Genomic DNA, 25,930 nt, shown 5'->3' on the forward strand with positions numbered 1-25,930 from the left:
ATGAAGACTTGGACACGACTAAATGACTAAACAACAACAACATGCTTTGCACTCAGCAGGAAGTTCCATTTAAAAGGAAACATGTAGTTGTTTTGCTGCTGCCTTTTTGTGTTCTCAGGTGTCCAAGTTAGCCTCCTGGCCCTCCTCCTCCAGTATACCACAGCAACATCCCGCACTAGGAAACCCTGCTTGGGCTTCCATTGGCCATAAGCAATATCCCATCGAGCCAGGTGGAGAGAAATGCCCCATCTTGCCCGTCTTTGGGGTTTCAAGGGGTATAGCCTCTGTGCATGTACAGAGTTCATGATTCAGCAAATCTATTAGACCATTGAAAGGGTTGCATCCTCTGATTAAATTATGAAAGGAAGAAGGCTTTTCTCACTAGGGACACAAGGAAGGGGAAGGTGTACGTTTAAGAAATCAAATTCCCCAAGGGCTGAATCTTTGTCCAGCCAATTAAAAACCCAAATTCTCTCAGTAGAGTGCTTCGTATCTGGCAGGCAGGGCTTGTGTGCTTTGCTCATGATCCAGATGTCTTGAGGCCTTTGTGCAGCAGCCGTAAGTATTGGGGCTCTGGGAGTGAGACATTGTCCTCAGAAGGCAAAGAGTAGTCTTCTGGGTCAGCGCGAATGGCTAATGGCGGATTCCCTCCGAGCTCCGGAGGGAATCGGCTCCGCTGAAGACGGGTCTTGCCGTGCCGGCAACACGGGGACCCTCAGAAACCGCAGGCACGGAAGCCTGCGGACTTGGTGACTCGGTGGGCACCTTAAGCGCCCTCCCCGACCCACGGAGAGCCTTTTAAAAGGCTACGGAGAGGGTACGGAGAGTGGCGTGGTGCTGAGAGTAGACCGCTACTTCAGTGGAGCGAAGCCACGAGCCATGGCCGGAGAGCGCTGACTTTCTTCCCAAAATTCGGACTGGATAACAAATAACCCGTGAGTAGTGGAATCTGGACTTTAAAAAATTTTACCTTTTGAATTCGACACGATCGGGGGATGTGCTAAAGGGAAGTCCGCACCCCCTCTACTTACAGACGATTTAAAGCAAGGAACAGAGAATTAAGGCGGAAAGATTACTATTTTTATGACTTAAAAGTTTTCATAAATTTGATAGAAGAAGTTTTTGTGCTGGAGAGAAAGGGAGGAACTTTGGAACTTTGTGTGTAATCCCCCCAAAAAAACCCGGGAGTGTCCTGTTTGTGTGCCGGAGGAAAAAGTGAAAGGAGTTTGACAGCTGTCAAAGGAGCTGTCAAACGGGTGGACAAAGTTAAGAATCTTGTTATTTAATAACTCTCTGAATTAAAGGTGATACATTTGAACTGAGGTGGTTGGAAATAAAGCAGTGATAACAACAAAGTAACAGATTGTTGGAAAAGGACTACCAAGTAACTGAAAGCCCCCTAGGGGGAATTAGTGACATTACAATGGCTGCAGAGGGAAAATTACTGGCGGAGATAGAAAAAATGTTCTTTCTCGTGGGAATCCTGCAAGAGCAGAGTATGGCTATGAACAAAGCACTTACGACCTTGAATTCTAAAACAAACAACTCTGCTGAATGTATAAAGGATATGACTGATAAAAAACCTGCAGCTGAGCAGGAAGAGATGCTCTTGGAATTGACAGAGAGGAAAGAAGGAGTGCAGACACTACAAGTGGAAAACACCAATCAGGAGTCCACACTGCTAGAGTATGAGCAAGAAGACCTTTGGATTACAAATCTGCGAAAGATGAGAAAGAAGAAGAGGGAAGTCCCTGGAGTACTTGGAACATTAAAACCAAAAAGAATAAAGCAACACGATTGGGACTTCCCTCTTGAGTATGGAAAAGTAGCCGACCTTTCGCAGCAACCACTTTCAAACATTCTGGATGGAAGATTTTTTGATGTGACTCTGACTGAACTCCTTCGGGGTCCCAGGATCAACAAAAAGGACTACCAATATAATTGGCAGAGAGGGACTAACAGAGAATTAAAGGCCTCGGACGTGAGGAATCCGGACTAAGAACTATTTTTTGTTTGTTTTTTGGACATTTGTTTGGGAAGGGACAGAAACCGGGGCAGGGAGGGGGGAGAGAATAGAATTCTAAAATGTTACGATTTGCTTATTTGGTTAATGTGACCTATAATCAATATAATAAAGGGAAAAATTTGTGGAAGGGAAGTTAGATCGACCTTAAAAAAAAAAAAGAAATTAATGATTATAAGAGAATTGGATAAGTTGAATATAGACAAACAAAAAGAATTAAGTTTTCAAAGTAATATTAATATGTTTAAGAGGTTAGGTAAGAACTTGCTGAATTAATTATTGGAATTGGGATGTAAGAAGAGGGGGTGGGGGGAAGTCAATGAAAGAGGGTAAAGAAAATTAGGGTATGAAATTGTATTTGTTGGTTTTTGTCTTTTTATGTGTGTTTGTTGTTATAAAATGTAAAAACCTAATAAAAATTATTTAAAAAAAAAAAACAGAAGGCAAAGAGTAACTGAGGTTCCCTTTTCTCTCCCTTGGAGACCCTGAACAAGGATCTGGCCAGTTCAGGGCCTCCATGGGAGAGAAAAGGGGGGCCAGCACTTGTGCTAAAATGAGCTTTCATATGCGGTCAACCTGCCCCACACTCACATTCCAAAATATCTGCATGCTCACCTATCCAAGAGGTGGTTGGTGTTGGGCTGGGGGGGGGGCGGGTCCCAGAAGGCAGAATAAGTTGAGAAGCAAAGCCCAAGAAGTTTGAGGCATCCACTTCGCATCCACCCAAACCCAATCTGAACAGCTTTGCTCCAGAACCAGCTCCCCCCTTCAGTTCTGTTCAGTTAAGAATGTCAGTTAAGAGGGACCAACTGTATTTTCTTGATTCTTGCCTGATGTTATAATGAGCATGCACACTGGTATCTGTTTACCTGTAAGCACACATCTTTACTTTATCTTTTTTAAAGTAAAAATTAAATACAAGCCATTTTGTGATCCATGGCAATGAAAACCCCACGTTTTATGCCCCCCCCCAAAAAAAATGAGGCTTCAGTGCACTAACAATTTCTCCAAAGGTCCAGTGTCATCTGATTCACTCCAAAGCAGCAACAAACACCCAGAGAATGCCCCCTGCAACATTGGGGGGGGTGAAAACACTACATTTCCGAGCACCCCACAAAATGAGCCCTCAGGGTTCTAACATGCTGGGTTAAGATATCGCCAATAAATTCAAGGTCAGCCAAATCATTACAAAGGTGCTAAGCTGCGGGGGAAAGCCTCTGCAACGTTTGTCGAGAAAACACTATGTTATTATGTTATTATTGGGGGGGGGGGTAAAACACATGCCTAAAACTTTAAATCTCCTGCCAACCTAGCAGTTCGAAAGCACGTCCAAGTGCAAGTAGATAAATAGTAGATTCTCATTGCGAGAATCAAAGCTACAGGGAACCAGGCAGAGGGCCTTCTCGGTAGTGGCGCCCACCCTGTGGAACGCCCTCCCATCAGATAAACAACTACCTGACATTCAGGGAAGTTTTTTTACTTCCGGGTTGGCACCATCGCCGAATGGCGGACTCCCTCCGAGCTCCGGAGGGAGCCTGCTCGGCAGGGGTTGGGTTCTACCGCGCCGGCGACGCGGGGACCCTCAAAAACCATGGGCGCTGAAACCCATGGGCATGGTGACTCGGCGGGCACCGTTTGCGCCCCCCGACCACGCGAAGGAGCCTTTTTAAAGGCTACGGAGCGGGTGACAGGGGGGGGTGCTGTGAGTCCTCCGCTTCCCCTGCCGAGCGAAGCCGCATGCCATTTGGCGGAGAGCGCTGACTTCTTCCATTGAAAATTTGGACTTAAAAGAATAACCCGTGAGTAATTGGAACTTGGATTAAAAAGGGGGGGAAAACTTTTTTTAAATTCGGAGCGAGCGGGGGAGGTGCAAAAAGGAAGTCAGCCTCCCCCCTGTTGTAGAGGAGCTAAAGCAAAGGATTTGACAACTAAGATCGAGTGCAACCTTTTTTTTTTTTTTTGGATAAAGTTATTAATTTCGCGATGGAAAATTATAAGCTGGGCTGGAGGAGAAAAGTGGAATTTGAATTAAAATGCAACCCCCCCCCCCCCGGAAACCCCGGGAGCGATCCGTGAGAGCGCCGGGAGAGGAGAAATAGAGGTTTTGACAGCTGTCAAAGGAGCTGTCAAAGCGGAAGAACAAAAAGAGAACTTTGTTACGAGGACTTTGCTGGTTACATTTGTTATAAATTGGATATAAACTGTTTAAAACAAGGAATAATAAGTTACTTTGACTGTTGGGTGTGATCGGGAAGGAAACTGTGTTACTATAAATCCCTCTAGAGGAGCTGTGTGACACTACAAGTACTGCTGGCATGGAATTTGAATAGGATTTTTTATCTCCTGGGAAACTGCAGAAATGGAACACTATTTTGTCTACAGAGGTCTATACACTAAAGGAGACAATAGATTTATCTATTGAAGAATGGAAGGGACTTGACGTAATGTTTTGTTCCTGAATAACAAAGCCTCTGCAGAGGAATTAGAAGCTTTTTGGAATTAGAACATTTGTGCAGGAGAGCAGGGGGAAAAAAAGAGGAGGAGAGAGAACAACAAGAACAACAAGAATAACAAGAACTGGACAAAGTTGGAAGATAGACTCCTTCCAAGATTGGACATTCGAAACCAAAGATGATCAAAAGACGGCAAAGGCTATTAAAAAGACGGCAAAGCGGACTGGTGAAGGACTATGGCTTAGATGTGGGAGCTCCAGGATGACAGTAGACATTGACGGACATTGGGAACGCAACCGGGAAAGGGGGGAGGGAAATTTGGAATCCAAAGGGTGTTAAATTACATTTTATTCTTTTTTCTATTTTTTTTTTATGTTAATCTGTATTGCATACTAAAGAGGGGAACTCGTGGAAGGGAACAGGTCGATTTTAGGGGATGGGAAAATATTTTTTAAATTGGGTTAATGATAATAATTTTAAAACTTGGGGTAAGAATTTGCTGAATCTATTTGAAAGAATTGGAATACAAGAGGGGGAGGGGAGGGGAAGTCCTGGAAAGATGCCAATGAAAATAAGGTTTTAAATTTGGATGTTTTTCTTTTTCTGTTGTATTTGAAAATCTTTAATAAATATTATTTTTAAAAAAAAGACATTCAGGGAAGTTTTTAATGTGTGACACCTTAGTGTATTTTTGGTCTTCGTGGAAGCCGCCCAGAGTGGGCGGGGTACAAATAAATAATTATTATTATTATTATTATTATTATTATTATTATTATTATTGAGTGAGGTGAGTGCCACAACCCCAGAGTCCTTGGCGACTGGACCTAATGGTCAGGGGTACCTTTACCTTTACCTAATCCACCTGCACTTATGTTTCAGTCAAATACTGCCACCTAATGGCACCTTGCAGAAAACTTTATGTATACTTGAGAGATAATGATACATGTGGCCAATGAGCAACCAGTGCAGATGTTTTAACAGAGGTGTCCTAGGCTGTTGGCTACCTAGCTGCAGGCTTTGTTGCTCTAAATGTAGTGGTAGTAGGTTCAGTTTTTGCTCAAATAGTGGAAAAGAATGCAAAAGCAGTGCAAGGAGATTGGGGCAAGAATGCCCTAGTTCAGATGTTTTCATCTATGGCAACAGATGGCAAGCCAATATATCAGGGTTTCCCCGCACTAAACCCCCTTTGTTTCTGCCGCTCTGTGTAGAGGCCAAATGCTTTGGGAAGGCAAATTAGTAGTGGCAGTCTGAGATCATTTGGCCTAGGGTGGAGGCAAGCTTTGCGAAAGAGCTACACTGCCCCCTTCTTGAGATATGTAGGGTTGCCATCTCCTTGTTCTTTTCTTTCCCTTTTTTACTGCAATGATTCCTCTTGCTACCAACCAATCATGCAATTGCAGAGCAATGTGGAAAGCTTCTTATGCTTAATTCCTACATGCCATGTTCCAGTTAAAGGAATAGGAACCAAAACAGGGGGGGGGTGTCAACCTGTGGGTCTACCAAAGACTCTGTGATGGCAAGGTACAAAACAAGCCTGGAAAATTGTGTTTTGCTTTAAGGAGACACAATATGTGCAGGCATACACTGTATATGCAAAATGTCTTGTGCTTGGCCTGTCATGATGGGCACAAATCTGGACTTATTCTGTGGTTTATTTCTGTAGACTGGCATCATTAGAGTTGGCATAAGTTTCAATATAAGGCATAAGGCTTTAAATTTCAGCTCTCTTCTACTGAGTATTATGCAAGATTTTCCTCATCCTGATGCCACCCATTTTTGGCTGAAGCAGGGTTCACTCTGCAGCTTGCTTCCTATATGTGGGTTGTATATGCGGGATGCGGGTGGCGCTGTGGGTTAAACCACAGAGCCTAGGACTTGCTGATCAGAAGGTCAGCGGATCAAATCCCCGCGACGGGGTGAGCTCCCGTTGCTCGGTCCCTGCTCCTGCCAACCTAGCAGTTCGAAAGCACGTCAAAGTGGAAGTAGATAAATAGGTACCGCTCCGGCAGGAAGGTAAACGGCGTTTCCGTGCGCTGCTCTAGTTTGCCAGAAGTGACTTAGTCATGCTGGCCACATGACCCGGAAGCTGTACACCGGCTCCCTCGGCCAATAAAGCGAGATGAGTGTCGCAACCCCAGAGTCGGTCACAACTGGACCTAATGGTCAGGGGTCCCTTTACCTTTATACTTCCTGAAGGAAGGCAATGTGGAGTTTCATGGTGTTTACAAAGTTAGCATAACTTGATATGTAATGTATTCCCCAATGAACTCTCTTGACCCTGGTGCTAGTCTTTATCTTAAATGTGACCTGGAAGGCATGCATGACATTCCTGACTTCTTAAGACCTAAAGCACAGGGCTTTTGTGTTACCAGCAAACTTTAATTATCACCTCCTGTAAAAAGAATGGCTTCCATGTATGCAATAGCATATTCCACGGAAGGCAGGATTCAGGAGACATACAAGATAACCAGTTAAGTCATTTCCCACATATGGTGTGTGTGGAGCCTGTATTTACTATTTAAAACACTTCATCCAGTAGATTCCAGGGTGGTTTACAATAAGCATATTTCTTAATCAAAAATAGAAAGAAAAACAGCTTGCACAAATTAATGCCCTTGTGCCCATGTTACAGACTAGCAATGGGTCTGCTGTTTTCTACCATTAAAACTGCCCTCTTTGGCTGCCCCGTGTGACAAGGTGCGTGCCATATCCTGGTTCCAAAATGGGGTTGCCATATTCTAATTCCACAAAAAATCTCATGAGGCTGGCTGCCATACTACGAACACTTCCCTTGGCACAAGCTGTATTAAACGCCGTGGGAGAGTTTCCTGCGTCAGCTTGCCTTGAATCATTACCGTTATCTCCCAACTGTATAGTTTTCTGCAAGGTGCCTTTAGGTGGCACTGTTCGACTGAAACATAAGCACTGCTGGATTAGCTAACTAGCCCAGGTGTGCTGAACCATTGTCCCTCCAGATGTTGCTGAACAACCTCCCATCCTCAAAGCTCCCAACCTCCCATCAGCTCTAGCAAGCATAGCCAATGTCCAAGGATGCTGGGAGTTGTCCTTTGGCAACATCTGGAGGACCAAAGGTCCCTCCTGCGTGATTTAGTCCACCATTCTGTTTCCAAAGGGGGCAGCGACGTATCTTGTTCCCATCTCCTCCTCCGACTTCGCCTCCTCTTTCGCCTACATGCCCTGACGAAGGCAGAGGAGGAGCCAAGCCATATAGTGCTCCGCTCCGCTTGCGGAGCTGCAAAAGACGCAAGGGGGAGAGAGACACGGAGACTCAGGTGGGCGCTCCGGGGACGGTGGTGATGGGACTCGGACTGGGGCGAGGGGCGGCGAAGGGCCGGGAGAGGGGGCGCAGGTACCCCTCCTGAATCTCCCCGGTCGCCGTCGAGAGGGAGCGATGGTGTGTGGGGAGAGGAGATGGAGCGAAGGAAGCCTGTCCGTCCCCTCTTCCTCCTCTCCTTTCCGTGCGTAAAGGCTGAGCCCACCGGGTTCCAAGCTGGGAAGTGGGAAGCATAGTTTTCTAACTTGGATGAAATGGAAAACTTTGGTTATTTGTACGATTTCTGGTTTAATTAGAGCTTGGGGAAAGGGCTGTGTAGTTGGGCAAAAGGTTTGTTAAGGATCACCAGAACTGGCGGCAAAAAAGTGCTGTGTATGTGTGATTTATCCCACCAAACTGAGATGTCACCTTAAACACAAGGGCTGCAAATGGCGAAATCTTATCCTTATGGAAGATTTTAAAGGAACAAAGATAACATTTCCTGCCATTTTAACTTCCATTAATAACACTGGGCAACAATTTTTTACTTTTTGAATGTTGTCTAGATTTCTACAACTGATTTAAGGTATTTTTGCACTGCTGAATCAGGAAATGGCATCCGTTTCTCTCCATCAGGTCAGGTTTTCTGTAAACTGAATGGTGGGCATTGATAAAGGTAAATTGCATGTTGCTTCACCATTTTTCAAACTTCGGGGCTTGAACTTCTGTTTCTTGGAACTCCTGGAATGCTCAGCAGCACGGAGGTCTCTCTTCAGAGTCCAACAGTAGTCAGTCATCATGACTGGATCCTAGCGACCCTGATACCTGGTCTCCATCTCTTTCATGTCCTGATGGAATCTCTCCCCCTGCTTGTCACTCATTGAACCCAGGTTCTCAGGAAACTGGTCCATATGTGAAAATAGGCAGTGCATCTTTTTTTTTAAAAAAAAAGATGTTTATTAAATTTTCCAACAAGAAAAAAATTACAAAAATAGTAAAAAAAAAACTACAGAAAGTACAAGATAAAAATAGCAAAGAAAAGTAAAAGTAGTTAAAACTAAATCCCTCTTTCTATTATCTTACCACTCATTTACTTATTTTCATGACTTCCTCACACCTCCCTTTTTTGTATTCCATTTAATAATTAGTTCAGCAAATCCATACCCTCTTAATTTACCCTTAATTTCCTATCTTCACATATTATAACTTTGAATTTTCATCTAATATCAATCCATTTTTACATATTCCTTTGCCTTATTGCTAAAACCTCTTCATTTCATTTCAACACCATTAACATTCAATAATTTTATAGTGTTTCTGTAAATAGTCTTTAAATTTCTTCCAGTCTTCTTCCACCAACTCCTCTCCCTGGTCTCGGATTCTGCCAGAAAAATAGGTAGTGCATCTTGATGCTCATGTTGCAGCCCAGGTTTCTGAAAGCAGTCAGCATGTTGTTGACAAGTTCTACGTAGTTTCTGGCCTTATTGTTGCCAAGAAAGTTCTTCACTACCAGAACAAATGCCTTCCACGCTTCCAGTTCCACTTCGATCATTGAGTTTCCGAACTCTGGATCTCTGATGAGCTGGCAGATCTGAGGACCGTCAAAGATGCCAGCTTTCAACTTCTCCATGGTCAATCCTGGAAAAGCCTGGCACAAGTAAGTGAAGCAGTCACTATCCTTGTCCAGAGCCTTGGTGAACTGCTTGATTAAGCCGAGCTTGATGTGCAGTGGTGGAAAGAGTATTCTGTCTCTGTCCACCAGAGGGTCATTGATGATGTTCCTTTCTTTGCAAGGCACCAATTCCTCCTGCACAGGCCAGTCCTTCTTCGTGTAATGCTGAGCACAGTCCCTACTATCCCACATGCACAGAAAACATGGGTACTTGGTGAAGCCAGACTGTTGTCCCAACAAAAAGTTCACCATCTTCAGGTCAACACAAATAAACCACTTATGCTGATCATAACCAATTTTCTCCAGCACATACTTCACCGCTTCATAGTTCTCCTTCAGTGTACTCGAGTGAACCAGGGGTATAGAGGCAAACTGGTTGACGTTGTGTAGCAGAACACATTTCAGTGATCGCTTGCTGCTGTCAATGAACAGTCTCCAATCTTTGGGTTCGTACTGTGGCACTCCAAGCTTGAGCAGAAGCTGCACAATATCTGCACAGTACACCAAGTCCTTCTCTTCCGAGAAAAAACGGAGGTACTCTTGATGCCTGTTGCACAAGAAGCTGATGTGAGCACTGTCAGAGAGGAGGTTTTTTTCCTTCAATCTGGATGCCAACAGTTCGGCAGAGTCCTTTGACAAGCTGAGGTCGCGAACTAGATCATTCAACTCCTTTTGGGAAAATGGATGTGGAGCATCATCTTCAAGAACCACTTCTTCTTCTTCATGTCCTTCAACACTGGAGGCATCTTCGTCACTAATGTCAGGAAGTTCTCTGAAGATAGGCACTGGAATTTCATCACAATGAGCTACAGGACAACGTGCTGATTGAAGATCAGGATACTTCGTGGGGCGGCTGCCCCATTAACTTAGTTTTGATCCCCCAACTTTATGCTTTGCTGGACCAATTTATGGAAGATTTCGAGGTTTTATGACTTCGAACTGATCCCTTTTCGACATAATCACCCAGAACTATCAGACCTGAATACTTCTTGTCATTAAAATAATCATTTCCAATCAAAACAATTATTTGACAAGGCATTTTACCCCCACCAACTTCTTCTAAAATGCTCCACACAAGTGTACATGTGAACAAAAACGTAAAAAAGACATGTGGCCATAGCTCAAAAACTTGACCTGATTGAGCAGAACCAATGTGATTTTTGGATTCAGCGCATCAGATTCATCCCAAATCAGCTGAAAAAATGCAGACAACAAATTTGTTGTTGACCAGTGTAATCAACCAAAACAAATCTTTTGAAAGATACAAGTTTAAGGCAGCTTTTTAACCATACATCCTGAGATGTATACAAGTCCCATCATTCCTAGCTAGGAAGACCTGTGGTCAAAGATGATGGGAATTGTAGTTCAACAACATCTGGGGACCCAACCAAGATTGAAAGAGGCTGATTCAGAGAGTGAAGGGAATAGTTTGTGGTTTTGAACAAACCCTATACTCTACTTTCACAACTTTCATCAGTCTGAAGTGGTGTATTTAGAAATGTTTTCTGGCAGCCAGGATGCCTAGGGACTTGTTTTGTAAAAGAAAGATTGAGAGAGCACTGAAGTTCTTAGAATGATTGTAATTATACATCATATAATAAAGAATGATAAATGCATGGTCATAAAAAGCTGAGGTACTTCATAAGAGTAAGTTTTCTCCTCTACAGTGTGTTAGCCTGACACCATGGTGGGTGAAGAAAATATCTCCGTAAGGAATCGCCGATCAACTTATGAGACTGCAGAAGAGAAAGAAGACTTGTCAAAGAGGCATGAAGCAGACTGGTCTTTCCCACAATCAAGCAATGGTGAGATTTCTTCATCAGTAACCACAGAGATCTTACCTGATTTAGCAGATGAAATGATAAGCAGTGAAATGATTTTAAATCTGCATGTGAACAAAAGATCTGAAGTAAATATGAATCCAATTGTTTCCAGTGTTCACCATGTTCAGTGGGTTTATTCTGAATAAAACCTTGTTGACTACAACCCAGTGCATGTATTTTTGGTGGTGTAGTTCAACGTGGTACTCAGCCAGTTCTGAGCGTGTTTGCCTTGTGCTAATAACTTGACCTTAGCACTGTATTTGTTCCCTGACTAATTTTCTTTTAGCTGTGTGCCAAATTTGTGAAGCCAGCGGAGGGGATTCTTCTAGAGAACTAGTATGACCTGACTAGGAAAAGTATCTATACCTAAATTATCCGTGTTGTAGTTTTTGTTTCAACAGCTACCAGATATTTGCCTAAAAATATGAATACTGGCATTCATTGCTAAGCTTGTTTACTCAAATTCAAGCTGGGTGTGAAACTGCCTTCTACTGAGTTGGACCAGCAGTTCATCTGACCCAGTACGGCTTACTCTGACAGACACTTGCTCTTCAGGCCACGTTATTGTGGTCGGGTGGGATTCCACCAAGTCTTTGTGTGCGCAGAATGAGGTGCACTTGCCCAACCAGCCTTTCCCTGCCCGCGGGCCTTAGGTTGCCAATCCCTGGTGTAGATGCATTTATGAGATTTCTTTATCAGTAACTGCAGAAATCTTATCTGAATAAATATAAGAATCTTTTTGGACCTGTTGGCACATCTGTAAAGTGGATTAATTGTTGTGTTGCTACACACACCCTACGACAAAGCACATCTTGTAAACTATCGTGCACTTAGGGTTGTCATATCGATGACCACTGGATTCTAACCATAGCTTAGAACTCAAATGACAAATTGAGTTATGATGAATTTGCATAGCTGGCAAATTGTGTTTTCAAGCTGCTCCTGTTTTCTATCCTCACAGCACTCAACATTGTAAGTTCAGTCCTGTTTGAAAGCTCAGACCCTGTCTCCAGGGAACAGGACCTTTGGGAGGCTGAGCAATGACCCTAATTGTGGTCTGTCAATTTGAAAATAAAACACATTTAAAAGGGGTATAGGATGTTGATTCTCATCCCAGGCTTCCCCAGCTGACTCCTCTGCATCTCCATACTTCATTTTCTGGACTGCTTTTGCTCCTACAAATTTCTGTGCTGCATGTGAAGCCTGCGCAGGGTCCTACTTCTGGTGGGCTATGTGTACAGATGTGCATTGTTGCACTATGACAGCCTTCACTAACCTTGTGCCTTCCAGGTGCTTGGATGGGGGGTTGTGGTCCAAAACTTGTCATGACACCAGGTTGGCAAAGGCTGTAGCATCAGAAGGAAATGTTGCCAGCGATGGGATGCTGAAACCACAGGAGGAAGAAACATGTGCCTACTCCACAATTTAACCAGTGTCCTATATACATCTCACACAGTTCATTCCCATCTTCAATCACAGATATGATTTCTTACATCTTTTATCATCTCCCCAGCATCATGTTCCACCAACTTTGTGTCAGAGACTGGTCAGAGGAGGATGTTGGAGACCGCCTCCCTAGCTTGACCCTTCCAGGGAGGAGGAAGAGGAAGACAGTATAGATTTACAACAGGGGTTTGGTCACAGCTCAGAGGCAGATGAGGGGGAAAGCTGGGAAATAATGGGAGAGACAGAACAACACCCAGCTGACAGGTTGTTATTAGAAAGCATCCCAGACCTTCCATCTCCCAGAACCTGGTGAGCCTTAAAAGTAGGAGAGCAAAGAGCTCAAAGACAGAGGGCACATAGCAGCACCTGTGGGAGAGACGATGAGAATGGCGAATGAGGAAGTGGGAGAGACGGGGGGGAGGGGGGAGATTCACTCGGGACAATGCCATTATCCAAGAGGCCGGGTTCTATAGCCTCTCTCTGTAAATACTGAATAAAAAGCGGACAGTAAGAAACATTCCCTTGTCTTTATACATTCCTGGGCAAGCAGCCGAAAGTCGCTGGTAGCCGCTTGACACCTTGCTCAGAAAATTGATATCATTCCTCATAGACTTTTCTCTTAAGTCCTCCTTTCTTTCCAGCACTTGCCAGTTACAGCTCTGACTTCACTCATTGGCTAAAATCACTAAAATGTAGGAGCAGGCTCAAATCTCCCAAAACTGTTTCTTTGAATGGTGTCTGTGTGCTTTGCTTTAAAGCTTTCATTCTACAAGGGCTAAAGGGCTTGCAGAGTGTGTTTGTGTGTGTGTGCTGATGTCTCTGCATGATACCTTCCAACTGGGCAATTAGCTGTTGGAGAGGGGAAGCCCTTGCTGGCAATGCCTGCCCAAAGGTTCTTGCCAAGGTATGTGACTTTTTAGATCCTTCTGTCACAGAAGGATGACGTGTAGTTCCTCCCATCTTGTTTGTATGGATTAAAATCACTGCAGAGGGCTCCGAGGGTGAGAGGCATAGCTGGCAGGGATGCAGAACCACTTGTCCTCATATTGCTGGACTCCCAACTCCCAGGATGGCTAGTGGTCAGGGAGCTATAGTCCAGCAACAACTGGAGGTCCACACGATCTCCATCCCTGATACTGGATCTGCATTGGAGTCTCAGTCATACACTGGAACATGGTTGATAGGTCTGTATAGTTAAAGCTATGGTTTTCCCAGTAGTAGTAATAATAATAATAATAATAATAATAATAATAATAAATAATAATTTTATTTATATCCCGCCCTCCCCAGCCGAAGCCGGGCTCAGGGCAGCTAACAACAATCAAACAATCAAACAATCAGATATTCACACATTCTAAAAATATTTCATTATAAAAATCAATTAAAATCAAATTAATGGCAACTAATTAAGCAAGATTCTGTGCAGGTTGCCAGAGGAGGGAGTCAGGCTGCGCCCTGACCAAAGGCCTGGTGGAACAACTCTGTCTTGCAGGCCCTGCGGAAGGATGTCAGGTCCCGCAGGGCCCTAGTCTCTTGTGACAGAGCATTCCACCAGATTGGAGCCGCAGCCGAGAAGGCCCTGGCTCTAGTTGAGGCCAGCCTAACCTCTCTGAGGTCTGGGACCTTGAGGATGTTATTATTTGCAGACCGTAGGTTTCTCTGTGGGGCATACCAGGAGAGGCGGTCCCGTAGGTACGAGGGTCCTAGGCCGTATAGGGCTTTAAAGGTTAAAACCAGCACCTTAAACCTGATCCTGTACTCCACCGGGAGCCAGTGCAGCTGGTATAGTACCGGCTGAATGTGATCTCGCAGCGAAGCCCCATAAGGAGTCTCGCCGCGGCATTCTGCACCCGCTGGAGTTTCTGGGTCAGTCTCAAGGGCAGCCCCACGTAGAGCGAGTTACAATAATCCAGTCTGGAGGTGACCGTCGCATGGATCACAGTGGCTAGGTCAGGGCGAGAGAGATAAGGGACCAACTGCTTAGCTTGGCGGAGATGAAAAAATGCCGCCTTTGTTATAGCTGTAATCTGCGCCTCCATAGAGAGGGAGGTATCGAAGATTACACCCAAACTCTTAACGGACGGTGCTGGCACTAATTGCACCCCCGCAAGAGATGGGAGTTGCCCCCTCAATCCCATATCGTCCGGCCCCAGCCAGAGGACCTCTGTCTTTGAAGGATTTAACTTCAACCGGCTCCCACGTAACCATCCAGCCACAGTAGTGATGTATGGAAGTGAGAACTGGATGCTGATCGCCGAAGAATTGATGCTTTTGAATTCTGGTGCTGGAGGAGACTCTTGAGAGTCCCGTGGACTGCAAGAAGATCAAACCTCTCCATTCTGAAGGAAATCAGCCCTGAGTGCTCACTGGAAGGACAGATCGTGAAGCTGAGGCTCCAGTGCTTTGGCCACCTCATGAGAAGAGAAGACTCCCTGGAAAAGACCCGGATGTTGGGAAAGATTAAGGGCACAAGGAGAAGGGGACGACAGAGGACGAGATGATTGGACAGTGTTCTCGAAGCTACCAGCATGAGTTTGACCAAACTGCAGGAGGCAGTGGAAGACAGGAGTGCCTGGCGTGCTCTGGTCCAGGGGGTCACAAAGAGTCGGACACGACTAAATGACTAAACAACAACAACAAGGGGTAGGATCACTCGCTGGATCATCACCTTGTTGGTGGGCTTGCATGTTCCTATGAAACCTTGAGAGTGAAGCTGTCAGGAGTCTTGTACTCCCAGCAAGGACACCCAAGGCAGTAAGATCAAAGGGGAGGAACTAGACAAAGAATGATTCAAGAAATCCTCAATGGCAGAGCAGATGGAAGCTAACAAGTGGCATGTTACAACAGCTGTGTAGGTGGATGAAAGCTGCAGCAGATAAGAATCTACTGGTTGTTGGTATAGTGGGTGAAGAGATACCAAAGGGAGATCAAAAACTGTTTATGTATGCAACAACTGCAGCAAGAATCCTTTTAGCCCCAAAATGGAAAGAACAAGAAATACTAACGAAAGAAGAGTGGCAGGTGAAGATGATGGAGCTTGTGGAATTGGCGAAGCTGACCGGAAAAATCCGAAACCAACGTGATCAAGCTTTCCAAAAAGACTGGAGTAAATTTATACAATACTTGAAGGACCGTTGTAAACAACTAACAACACTAGCAGGGTTGTAAGAAGACTTGTAACAATAATTGTCACTACCCTTTTATAGTTATTTAAAAATTGTGATATTCTGAATGAGTGAAAGGAAAAATGTATAAATGCTATGATATACAAATAATTTTTGAAAACTATGAGTCGGGAGGGAGGGAAGTCGACAGGCTCATATGAGCAAAAGAGGTAAAGTGGATAATGAAGATGTGTTTAAATATTATAAAACGGAATATTAATAAAAAATATTATACAAAAAGAATCTACCGGTTGTCATTATACTCATGCCATCGGAATAGAGCCTTGCTGTGAAGTCTGTGCGTTGGTCAGGGTGCACTGGTCTACACACATAAAACAAATTCAAGCACAGGCGTCTTCCAAAAACCCACCCCAATCCCAAACCCAAAAAGTCCCATAGTGATTGGCAAATGGCAACAGGGGCAGGACCGTGAAATCTGGAAGCCCCTAGTCATGATGGTGGATACAGATTCACTTGTTTCGACTCAAGGAATGAGGCAGTTGAGCAGCTCGGCAGCTGTATCCATGACTGAGCAGCCCTGTTTAGGATCCACTCTGCTCACTCTGAAAAGGGGAAGGGGCTAGAAAAGGTACCCTAAACATAGTCTGCCTCCCCTTTTCCCTGCCTGGATTACCATGCCCAGTGGGGTCACCACCCAGCGGCTGTAAAATAGAATTGAACTTTGGAACATGGAATATACGGACTTTGTGGGATAACACAGATAATGAGCATCCCGAATGCAGAACTGTCATCATTGCAAGAGAGTTGCAACGTTTCAGCATTGAAATTGTAGGGGTTCAAGTAACTCAAAGAGCAGGAGAGGAACAACTGAAGGAAGAAAAAGGAGGCTACACATTCTTTTGGAAAGGTCTACCTGAACAAGAACGTCAAATACCTGGAGTAGGCTTTGCTATCAAAAACGATCTTGTGAAGCTTTTGTCAGAAGTACCTACTGGCATTAATGAGCAACTTTCAACACTTCGAATAAAACTCGCCAAAAACTAACTGGCTACTATTCTAAGCCCTCATCCACCAACACTGGATGCTGATGAAGAATTAAAAGAATTTTTTTACTCTCAGTTGGATACCATCTTAACAGAGATGCCTAAGAAAGATAAAATCATCCTCCTGGGTGATTTTAATGCAAGAGTTGGGTGAGATTTTGATCTGTGGTCTGGAAATATTGGGAAAGAAGGAATTGGCAACAGCAACCAGAACGGAATCCTATTTTTAACACTTAAGACCGTATTCATGGAAGACGCCTCTCAAAAGTAAGTGATGATACAAAAAGATATCTAGGTACAGTGGTACCTCTGGTTACGAACTTAATTTGTTCTGGAGGTCCGTTCTGAACTTGAAACCGTTCTTAACCTGAGGTACCACTTTTACTAATGGGGCCTCCTGCTGCTGCTGCTGCACTGCTGCCGTGCGATTTCTGTTCTCATCCTGGGGCAAAGTTCTTAACCCGAGGTACTACTTCCAGGTTAGCAGAGTCTGTAACCCGAAGTGTTTGTAACCTGTATTCCATGCCTACAGCAAGGAGAAATTGCACTTGCATCATTGTTCCAGGTGAGTGTCCCTGATGCAGCCCTCTTGAGCTTGGAGATAAAGAGGGATATGTAGAAATGAGCTTTCATAGGCGTATGGTGCTTGGAGTGTGTATGCACAGTGCAACATAAATAAGCAGCCTCTTTCCTTCTGCCTCTTGGAACTATGCCTATCAGAAACTACTGAAGAGGGAGGCATCATGTGCGCACATTTCTGGCACATCTTCCCTGTTACAAGTGTGTTAACAGTGGCTACCCATCCTGTTTGCACATGTCTGCAGAGCTTGTTGCAACAATTAATTAATATTTGTTGCAGTAATTAAGACCTACCTTTGGCAATGTATGTGATGTAGCAATAAATGATGTTCAAAGATGTTTGTCACAGTGCCAATGATACAGTACGTTTTGTGGAGTCTCAAAGTGGCTAACATTCTCCTTTCCCTTCCTCCCCCACAACAAACACTCTGTGAGGTGAGTGGGGCTGAGAGACTTCAGAGAAGTGTGACTGGCCCAAAGTCACCCAGCAGCTGCGTGTGGAGGAGCGGGGAAGCGAACCTGGTTCACCAGATTACGAGACTACCGCTCTTAACCACTAAAGAGGAACATGAGGAAAGAACAGCAAAGAAAACTAAAATTGAGATTTACACTCTTATATAAAACCGCACAAAAAACAAGTGCTAAACTTGGTGCTATTTTACCTATCACTCTGTATAAAGAAAAGTATAATTCAAATGCTTTTTACCAACTAAAGTTTTTAATTTTAGGTGGGGAAAAACACCTTTTGCCTTACAGGGTATGTGGGGGTGGTGAACCTCCAGCCTGTGGAATAACAATAGCATGTGTGTGTGTGTGTGTGTGTGTGTATAGAATTTCAGTATAACAATTTATCAAAGACATATCATCCTAATTTCCCCCCTAATTTCCCTTCCCCCCTCCCCAGGAAAAACCCACCCTCCCACCCACCCCTGCCCGGACTTTCCTCAGCTCCTCTCTCTGGTTTTTCAGCACATGTTATTCTCTGGATATTATAAAATTGTAAAGATCTTTAACTTATCTGTCTATAAGTTACCAATAATAAATTTGTGTTTGTTTATTCAAAACCTGCCAAGGAGTCCAGTTCATTTTGTTGTTTCTTTAAGTACTTTGTAAAAGGTTCCCATTCTTCTTTAAAGTCACAGTTGTCCTTATCATGCAGTTTGTGCGGCAATTCCGCCAGTTCCACATAGTCTATCAATTTCCCTTGCCACAGTTCTTTTGTCAGGATTTCTTCATTCTTCCGTCCTTGTGTTATTAAGACTCTTGCTGCCACTGTCGCATACATGAATATGTTCTTCAATTTCCTTGGCAGGTCTTTTCCTACAGTCCCTAACAAAAATGCTTCAGGCTTTTTTACAAATGTTAATTGGAACATTCTCTTCAGTTCATTGTATATCATTTCCCAATTTTTTTAAAAAAATCGCTACAATTCTACCACATATGATAAAAAGTCCCTTCTTTTTTCTTACATTTCCAACATATATTTGAGCCAGTTTTGTACATTCTTGCTATCTGTACCGGTGTTATATACCATCTATACATCATTTTCATATACAGTGGTATCTCGGGTTAAGTACTTAATTCGTTCCGGAGGACTGTTCTTAACTTGAAACTGTTCTTAACCTGAAGCACCACTTTAGCTAATGGGGCCTCCTGCTGCTGCCGCGCCGTCGGAGCACAATTTCTGTTCTCATCCTGAAGCAAAGTTCTTAACCTGAGGTACTATTTCTGGGTTAGCGGAGTCTGCAACCTGAAGCGTATGTAACCTGAAGTGTATGTAATCCGAGGTACCACTGTAGCTTTCTTTCAGTAAAGAACAGTCTGTAAATTTTAAATCAAATTTCCACAATCTTTCCCAATCTTCAAACATTATGTTATGGCCTATATCTTGTGCCCATTAATCATGACTGATTTCACCTCCTCATCTCTTGTTTCCCATTCTAGCAGAATCCTATATGTGCCTTTCAGCAACTTTACTTTCCCTTCCACAACTTCCTTCTGAAATCTAGATGTCGTATAACTGAATCCTTTCTTGTTATCTTCTCTGTATATCTCGTGTACTTGCCAATAATGTAACCAACTCTGAAAATGATCTCTTAATTTCCATTTTCCTTCTTGACCCTTTAACAAGTCAGCATACGTAAGCCACTTTCCTTTCTTTCCAAGTGGTTTAAGCTGCAAAGCTCGATGTGGTGAAAGCCACCAAGGAGTCTTCTGTTCTAATAAATCTTTATATCTCTCCCATACTCTCATTAGTGATTTCCTAATTATTTGCTTATAAAAACTTTTATGTACTTTCCCTTTCCCATACCAAAGATATGCATGCCAACCAAATCTATTGTCATGTCCTTCCAGTTCTAATGCTTCTTCCTTTTCCAACTTCATCCAGTCCCTAATCCATACCAAACATGCAGCTTCATAATATAATTTAAAGTCTGGGAGGGCAAAGCCGCCTCTATCTTTTCAGCCTGTAGAATAAGATTTGCCCATTAGGAGTCCAATGTGGCTTGCAAGGCCATTTCTGGATTCAGGAAAGGCTTTGCATGAAAACTCCCTGCTTTGTTTTAGCAAGGGATTCCAATGCAAACCCCTTCCTGATTTAGGAGATGGTTGGCATTGGATGGTTGGCATTGGAACCTTACTGAAAGGAAGGGCATTCAAACAACTCAGTGCTACCCTTTGAACCTCCAAAATCTGGAAGTTTTTGAAAGAAATGAAACAGTTTTCAAACAGTTTTCAATTAACTATGGTTTTAATGCACTCTAGGAAGTGAAGCCTTGGATATTGGAATAGGTTGTTTTTCCTTTTGGTCAGTAGTGGACAACTAATACAGGTACCTCTGGGTAGGGGAATAAGTGAAATTTTGAGGGCTAGTAACATTTGTGGACTTATTTGCAGCACTGATATTAAAATACTTTAAATTTCCAGTTTGCATGCTTTTCCTGTTTTGCCTTTCATACTTGCGGACAACTTATATTTATTTATTTATTTATTTATTTATTGTATTTATCATTGAAAATACAGCAACAGTTTGTTTTTTCCCTCTTAGGTCATGTTGACGTTGACCATTTGGTCACTCGAAAGATGCAGCTTTTGGTGGAGGCTGAGGTAAACTTACCTGAATTGTAGTTAATATGAGTTGACAAGGAGGAATCCCTAGACAGCAAAAGAAACCTCCCATTTGTGACAGATCTATGCATAGAATGGGCCTGTTAGAAATCCTAAATCCTGTAAATTGGGAGTCACTGAAACTGGGGCTGCTGAAAGATTTCCTCAAATGCAAAAATTATAAACAATGCTGTGAGCTCTTATAAACTGGAGAACTATCTAATCATGCTTCCTCAGAAAATCAAAACTAGGGCTTCTGACATTTTATTTTATTTGAACCATTGCAGTCCTTTGTACTTTTATTATCCCCAACCCTTCAAATGTTCATGCTTTTCTTTGATGCCGTAGAAACCTTCAGCTGCTGTTGTAGGGCACAGGTGGTGGCTAGGCTGTTTTCCTCCTCTAGTCTGTTACCAAGTGGGATGCTTAAGGAATTCATTCTTTGTGAATTCCAGTATGAATAACCTGATTTGGTTTGATCCCCGGAGGCACACTCCATTGTCTCTTGAGACAGATGGATGCCAACAATAACAACCTGATCTGCACCTCCTGGCCAGATTGAAACTTAAACCATTCACCCACTTCCACCTTTCTCAAATATTCCAGCTCTTCGCTAAGAAAGCATATCAAAATGCATTTAGAAATCTTGTGAAATGTGTGTTTAAATGCATTAAAAGAAAAAGCAGGACAAAAGAGAATTGTGAGTGCATGAGAAAGCAGATAAGTTCTCAGATATTTGCTGTTGTATGTGAAAAATAAAAGTCTTTTATTTTAAGAAGAAGAAAGTCTCACAGACTGGCTATCCATCACTAGCCAAAGCATTGCTGCTCATATTTAGTGCAGCTAGAGCCACAAGAGCTGCATATCCATGTTTTGGTCAACTGGGACTGGAAGACTGTGGGGTTAGGCTGTTCCGGCATGCTACTGCTTTGGACTGTAGGGAGAATTCACATGTGGCTCTGGAACTATTGCTGGGTACCCTTTTGAGTCTTTGAACTTAGCAGGAATTAAATAGTGGGAAGATGGTGGAGAAGCTTCCCTGGGAATTGGCTTATCCACCTACCGACTTTTTCCTGGTAGTGAGCAGATAGAGGAGAGCAGGATACATCTTCCTAGTTTCGGGTGGGGCAGCAGTGAAGCCCAACAGGTCTTGCCAGCATGTCAACTGCCTCAGGGAAAAGGAGCCGCAAAGTGCACACAGTCCTTTCTTTTTGGGGCTGTGTCTGCAATATGTGAATGGATAACAGCAGGTGACCTCATTCCCCAGGCAAATTCCCAGGGCTACATGGAAAGCAAGAACTCTGTGCTGTTTGCCCTGTGCAGCAGAAACCCTGTAGCTTGCTTTCCCTTCTCTTGGTTCTTTCTCTTTGTTTATTTTTCACTCTCTCTTGGCATCATTCTTTGTTGACTGTGTGGAGCTTGGCAATGGCAGATCAATCAGCCCTTTAATTTGTAAACAAACAAACAAAACACCCTCTGCTTTGTGAATACCCTGCGCTAAGCAAAGCAGCCCGAAAACTTCCTATCACACTTGTTTGCTCCTCTTGCTTAATGTCAGCCATCACAGCTTCTGTTTTTTTAATAACTCTGGAAGTACAAGAGTATTCCTCTCTGCTGTTGCTGCCCTTGCCCCTGCCGCCCAAATAAAATACCACATCAAAGCAATCTTAGTGCCAAACTTCTAAAAATGCGTGGGAAATCCTAAGTGAAATGTGTTTCCCTGTTTAATTTCTTTAGACATTCTTCCCTCCAATGGGAATAGTTGCGGGAGACCTTTTTCTTGGGTTCTGCTGGCCAGGGCGCCACCTCGGAAGCAACTTCATTAAACTGTTAGCTGTTCCTTTTAAAAGAATATTTGTGTGTATGGTGGGGAGTTAACCAGAACTGAGCATTTTGTGGGTGATCATGGTGGCTTCTTATATCCTGTTCTTGGACTTCTCAGCTTTCCTTAAATTTAATAGACTAATAGAATGTGTTTTGCATATGGTTGGTATTTGACTAGTATAACAAAAACAAAACAAAAAGCCCCTGCAGAACAAGTCAGTTTTCTGGTCAGATTTCTGTCAGATATGTTGAGTGTAAGCCAGATGGGAGGCAGCTGGGCTAACTATGATTTTCTTAGAAAGGCCCTGCAGTTGGCTACTTTACTTCCTCATTCATGGGGAGCTGCTGATAGGTGGCTTAAACCAGGAATGGGGAACCAGATGTTGCTGGACTGGGAAGTCCTATCAGCGCTGACCATTGTCCCCACTGGCCGTGACTTTGACTGGGGTCCAAGAATATATCGTCAGTTGTCAGGAAATGAGACATGTTCATGATTTGTTGTTAGCATGGTGTTAGGAAGTCAGCCTTGCATTTGAAGGTAAAGAGTAACATGCCATTTTAGCAGGCAAATTCCAGGCAATACTTATCAATTACAGTGGTACCTCAGGTTAAGTACTTAATTCATTCCGGAGGTCTGTTCTTAACCTGAAACTGTTCTTAACCCGAGGCACCACTTTAGCTAATGGGGCCTCCTGCTGCTGCTGTGCCGCTGGAGCCCGATTTCTGTTCTTATCCTGAAGCAAAGTTCTTAGCCTGAAGCACTATTTCTGGGTTAGCGGAGTGTGTAACCTGAAGCGTATGTAACCCGAGGTACCACTGTATACTTAAGGTGTTCTCTTTTTTATTCCTTCCTCCCTCCAAATTTTATCAGCAAATGAAGCCAGCTTTCATGCAGCGGATCGACAGCCACTTTACAGAATTCGTGAATGGCTTGATTGCAAAGTCTGTGCAGCTTGAGACTTCGCCCCCTGCCTTCTCAGCCGTGTGCTCAGAGAAAGACGGTGGCTTCAAAAGCAAGTATGTTGGTTCTTGGCTGAGCCTGAAGCAGAGTTGATATGTTGATTTGTTGCTGAATATTTGTTCTTTTCACAGGGAATTAAGAGCACCTCCAGAAGACGGAAAAGTTTTTGTTGCTAGAAAGTCTGTCTTGGAGTGAGTATATTAATTAGATTTTAAATTTTACTAGAGCCCTTGCTAAAGTTAAAGTTGCCTTGATCCGGTGGGTGGCTTATCTGCACATCTCGCTTCTCCCACCCAGTAGATCCCATTCATTTTTATACTGTGTAGACTGAAAGTAGGTATTCCTAACCTTTATAAGTATGCTTCCTCAACCTCAGCCCTTCAGGTGTTTTTGGCCTACAACTCCCATGATCCCTAGCTAGCAGGACCAGTGGTCAGGGATGATGGGAATTGTAGTCTCAAAAACATCAGGAGGACCGAGGTTGAGGAAGCCTGTTCTAGCCAATTGGCTATTGCACATCCCAAATTCAAACTTGGATGTGGCTGGATTCTGGATTCACAGAGGCTGTTCTGTTCTGTAGAAACTGGTCAACAGAATAGAATAGGCATCCCCAAACTCAGCTCTCCAACTGTTTGGGGACTACAACTCCCATCATCCCTTAGCTAACAGGACCAGTGGTCAGGGATGATGGGAATTGTAGTCCCAAAACATCTGGAGGGCCGAGTTTGGGGATGCCTGGAATAGAATGTCTATTGCTGGGTAATCCAAACTCCTCATGGGTGGTCTGGTTCTCCAATAAAGTTTGTCCCTAACTTCTTTTATATACTGCCTAGGAGAACCCATAACGGAATGGTACCTTGGCCCATGTAGGTTCAGACTTGGATATGATACAGTCCTGTGTTCTCCAGGGCTCCTTTGGAGGCCAGGTGGGATTATCAATTTAATAATAAATGAATAATAAGCACTCTAAGCCTGTGAGACCCAAATATTTACATAGCATGGAGTGGGGATTACAAAAGGCTTCAGCTGGTGCAAAATGGGAGCGTGTCCAAGTGAAATGTGGTCTAAGGCAGCTCTGTGGAGTTTCTGGCCTGTTCTGGCATCCTAATTTGACCCGTGTTATGTACTGAGTCAAATAGGATTCAGAATGCAGCAGTCTGATTGGTCCTAGAACAATGCAGCAGTATGATTGATTGGCAGGAACCACCCAATCATGCTCCAGATAGAAGTGAATCCACAACCTGATTGGCTTACAGTAGAATTCCGGAATTAGCCAATCATGTGCAGCCCATTGTGTAAATAATGTATATAAAGCAGATACTTTGACGGGACTTTCATTCATTCCTCCTCACCACTATGAGCTGAATAAAGAGCATGAAATCACTTTGCGACTCTGAGTATATTTCAACCCGCAAGGCCACCTTCCTCAAACTGGGTACACCTGTGGGACAGGTGAAGATGCAGTTCCCTACTGAAAGCAGGTTTGCTGGCACCACCAGTCAGCTGATTGGCACTGCCTACGAAGCCCTGTGCCTTTGCTTACGTGGTTTGATTACAAACCATGCAGGCACAGGAAACTGGGTTTGCTGGCACAGTTGCCCATTGGTGCCTGCAAAGTCTTGTTCCAGTTTTGATTTCAAACTTCATGGGCAAAGGACTTGCCCTGATGTCATTATTACAGCAATAAGGGTTGCTCAGGCTAGCATGAAAATTAGGAATCAGGGGTCTGGGTTAAGTTGAGGCACGTCACTAAGGGAAGCAGATTTCCCTCTCTAGCTTAAAAGGCTAGTGCTGTAAATTAGCTTCTTAGTGATGAGGAGATTGTTATTTTAGATCATGCTTCGAAGTATTTGAGGGGTGTTGATTCTACTACAATAGGTAGAAAGATGTGGTTTGATCTGCAAATTTCTGAACATTGGCCATAAAATAGGCCCGGGTGAGATGTAATTAAGGTTGTTTTGATTTAATTGACCTGGGACTGCATCTGTTTTAATGCCGAGTGCTAGAATTGCCCATGAGTGCAGGGTATCTTCTGCTGAGATTAAAACTCAGATGGGGGATTCTCTTGGGACTACAACTCGATGATCAACTTCTAGTAGGCGGAAATTTCCGGGATGTAGGTCGCATATTGGGACTATGTAGGAGTCAAACAGCAGATTTTCATAGTCTGTATAGTCGTAGCTTCAGTATCACTGGTGGCCAATAGCTTTAATAGTTAAAAGAGGGTTGTTAATTTCATCTATTAAATAAAGGATTTGGAGGGAGGGGAGTGCAATTAGGATTAAAATGATTGCGGGGAGGATAATTCAGATTATTTCCACTTCTTGGGCATCTATAGTATTAGTGTGAGTTTTGTTGATAATATAAGACTAATAATACTATATAGTATATAGTACTAAGGCACTGATTAAAAAAATGCATGGTCATGGAAGTGAAGAAGTTCTTATATAATGGGGGAGGCTGCATTTTGGAAGCTTAGTTGTGCTGGGTGTGCCACATAGGCTTGATTGACCTATAATTTAGCGCTGACAGAGCTATGTAATTTATTTACTAGGATCTCATAAGGAGAGAAACTTAAGAGGCCGTGTGACTGGCTTGA

The 25,930-nt window shown here is 43.5% G+C and overlaps 1 protein-coding gene across 3 annotated transcripts in view; it reads left to right on the forward strand.

Moving 5' to 3' along the window:
* Positions 1-7,468: 7,468 nt before the first annotated feature.
* The window catches only part of LOC309343526 (sterol O-acyltransferase 1-like), a 47,681-nt gene continuing 29,219 nt past the window's right edge, over positions 7,469-25,930 (forward strand). For 2 of the 3 annotated variants that reach the window (XR_014157322.1, XM_081865162.1), the window contains exons 1-5: positions 7,469-7,769; positions 11,090-11,227; positions 20,488-20,546; positions 23,242-23,387; positions 23,463-23,522. Coding sequence is in view for 2 of the 3 variants with exons in the window: in XM_081865162.1 (XP_081721288.1) it covers positions 11,107-11,227; positions 20,488-20,546; positions 23,242-23,387; positions 23,463-23,522 (386 nt within the window). In the remaining variant the exon portion in view is untranslated. Of the gene's footprint in view, positions 7,770-7,931; positions 7,956-11,089; positions 11,228-20,487; positions 20,547-23,241; positions 23,388-23,462; positions 23,523-25,930 lie in introns of those variants that run through there. The other variant, XM_081865163.1, reaches the window with a different exon arrangement.

Source organism: Podarcis erhardii (genome assembly GCF_964252035.2).
Source record: "Podarcis erhardii genome assembly, chromosome: 6".
NCBI lineage: Eukaryota > Metazoa > Chordata > Lepidosauria > Squamata > Lacertidae > Podarcis > Podarcis erhardii.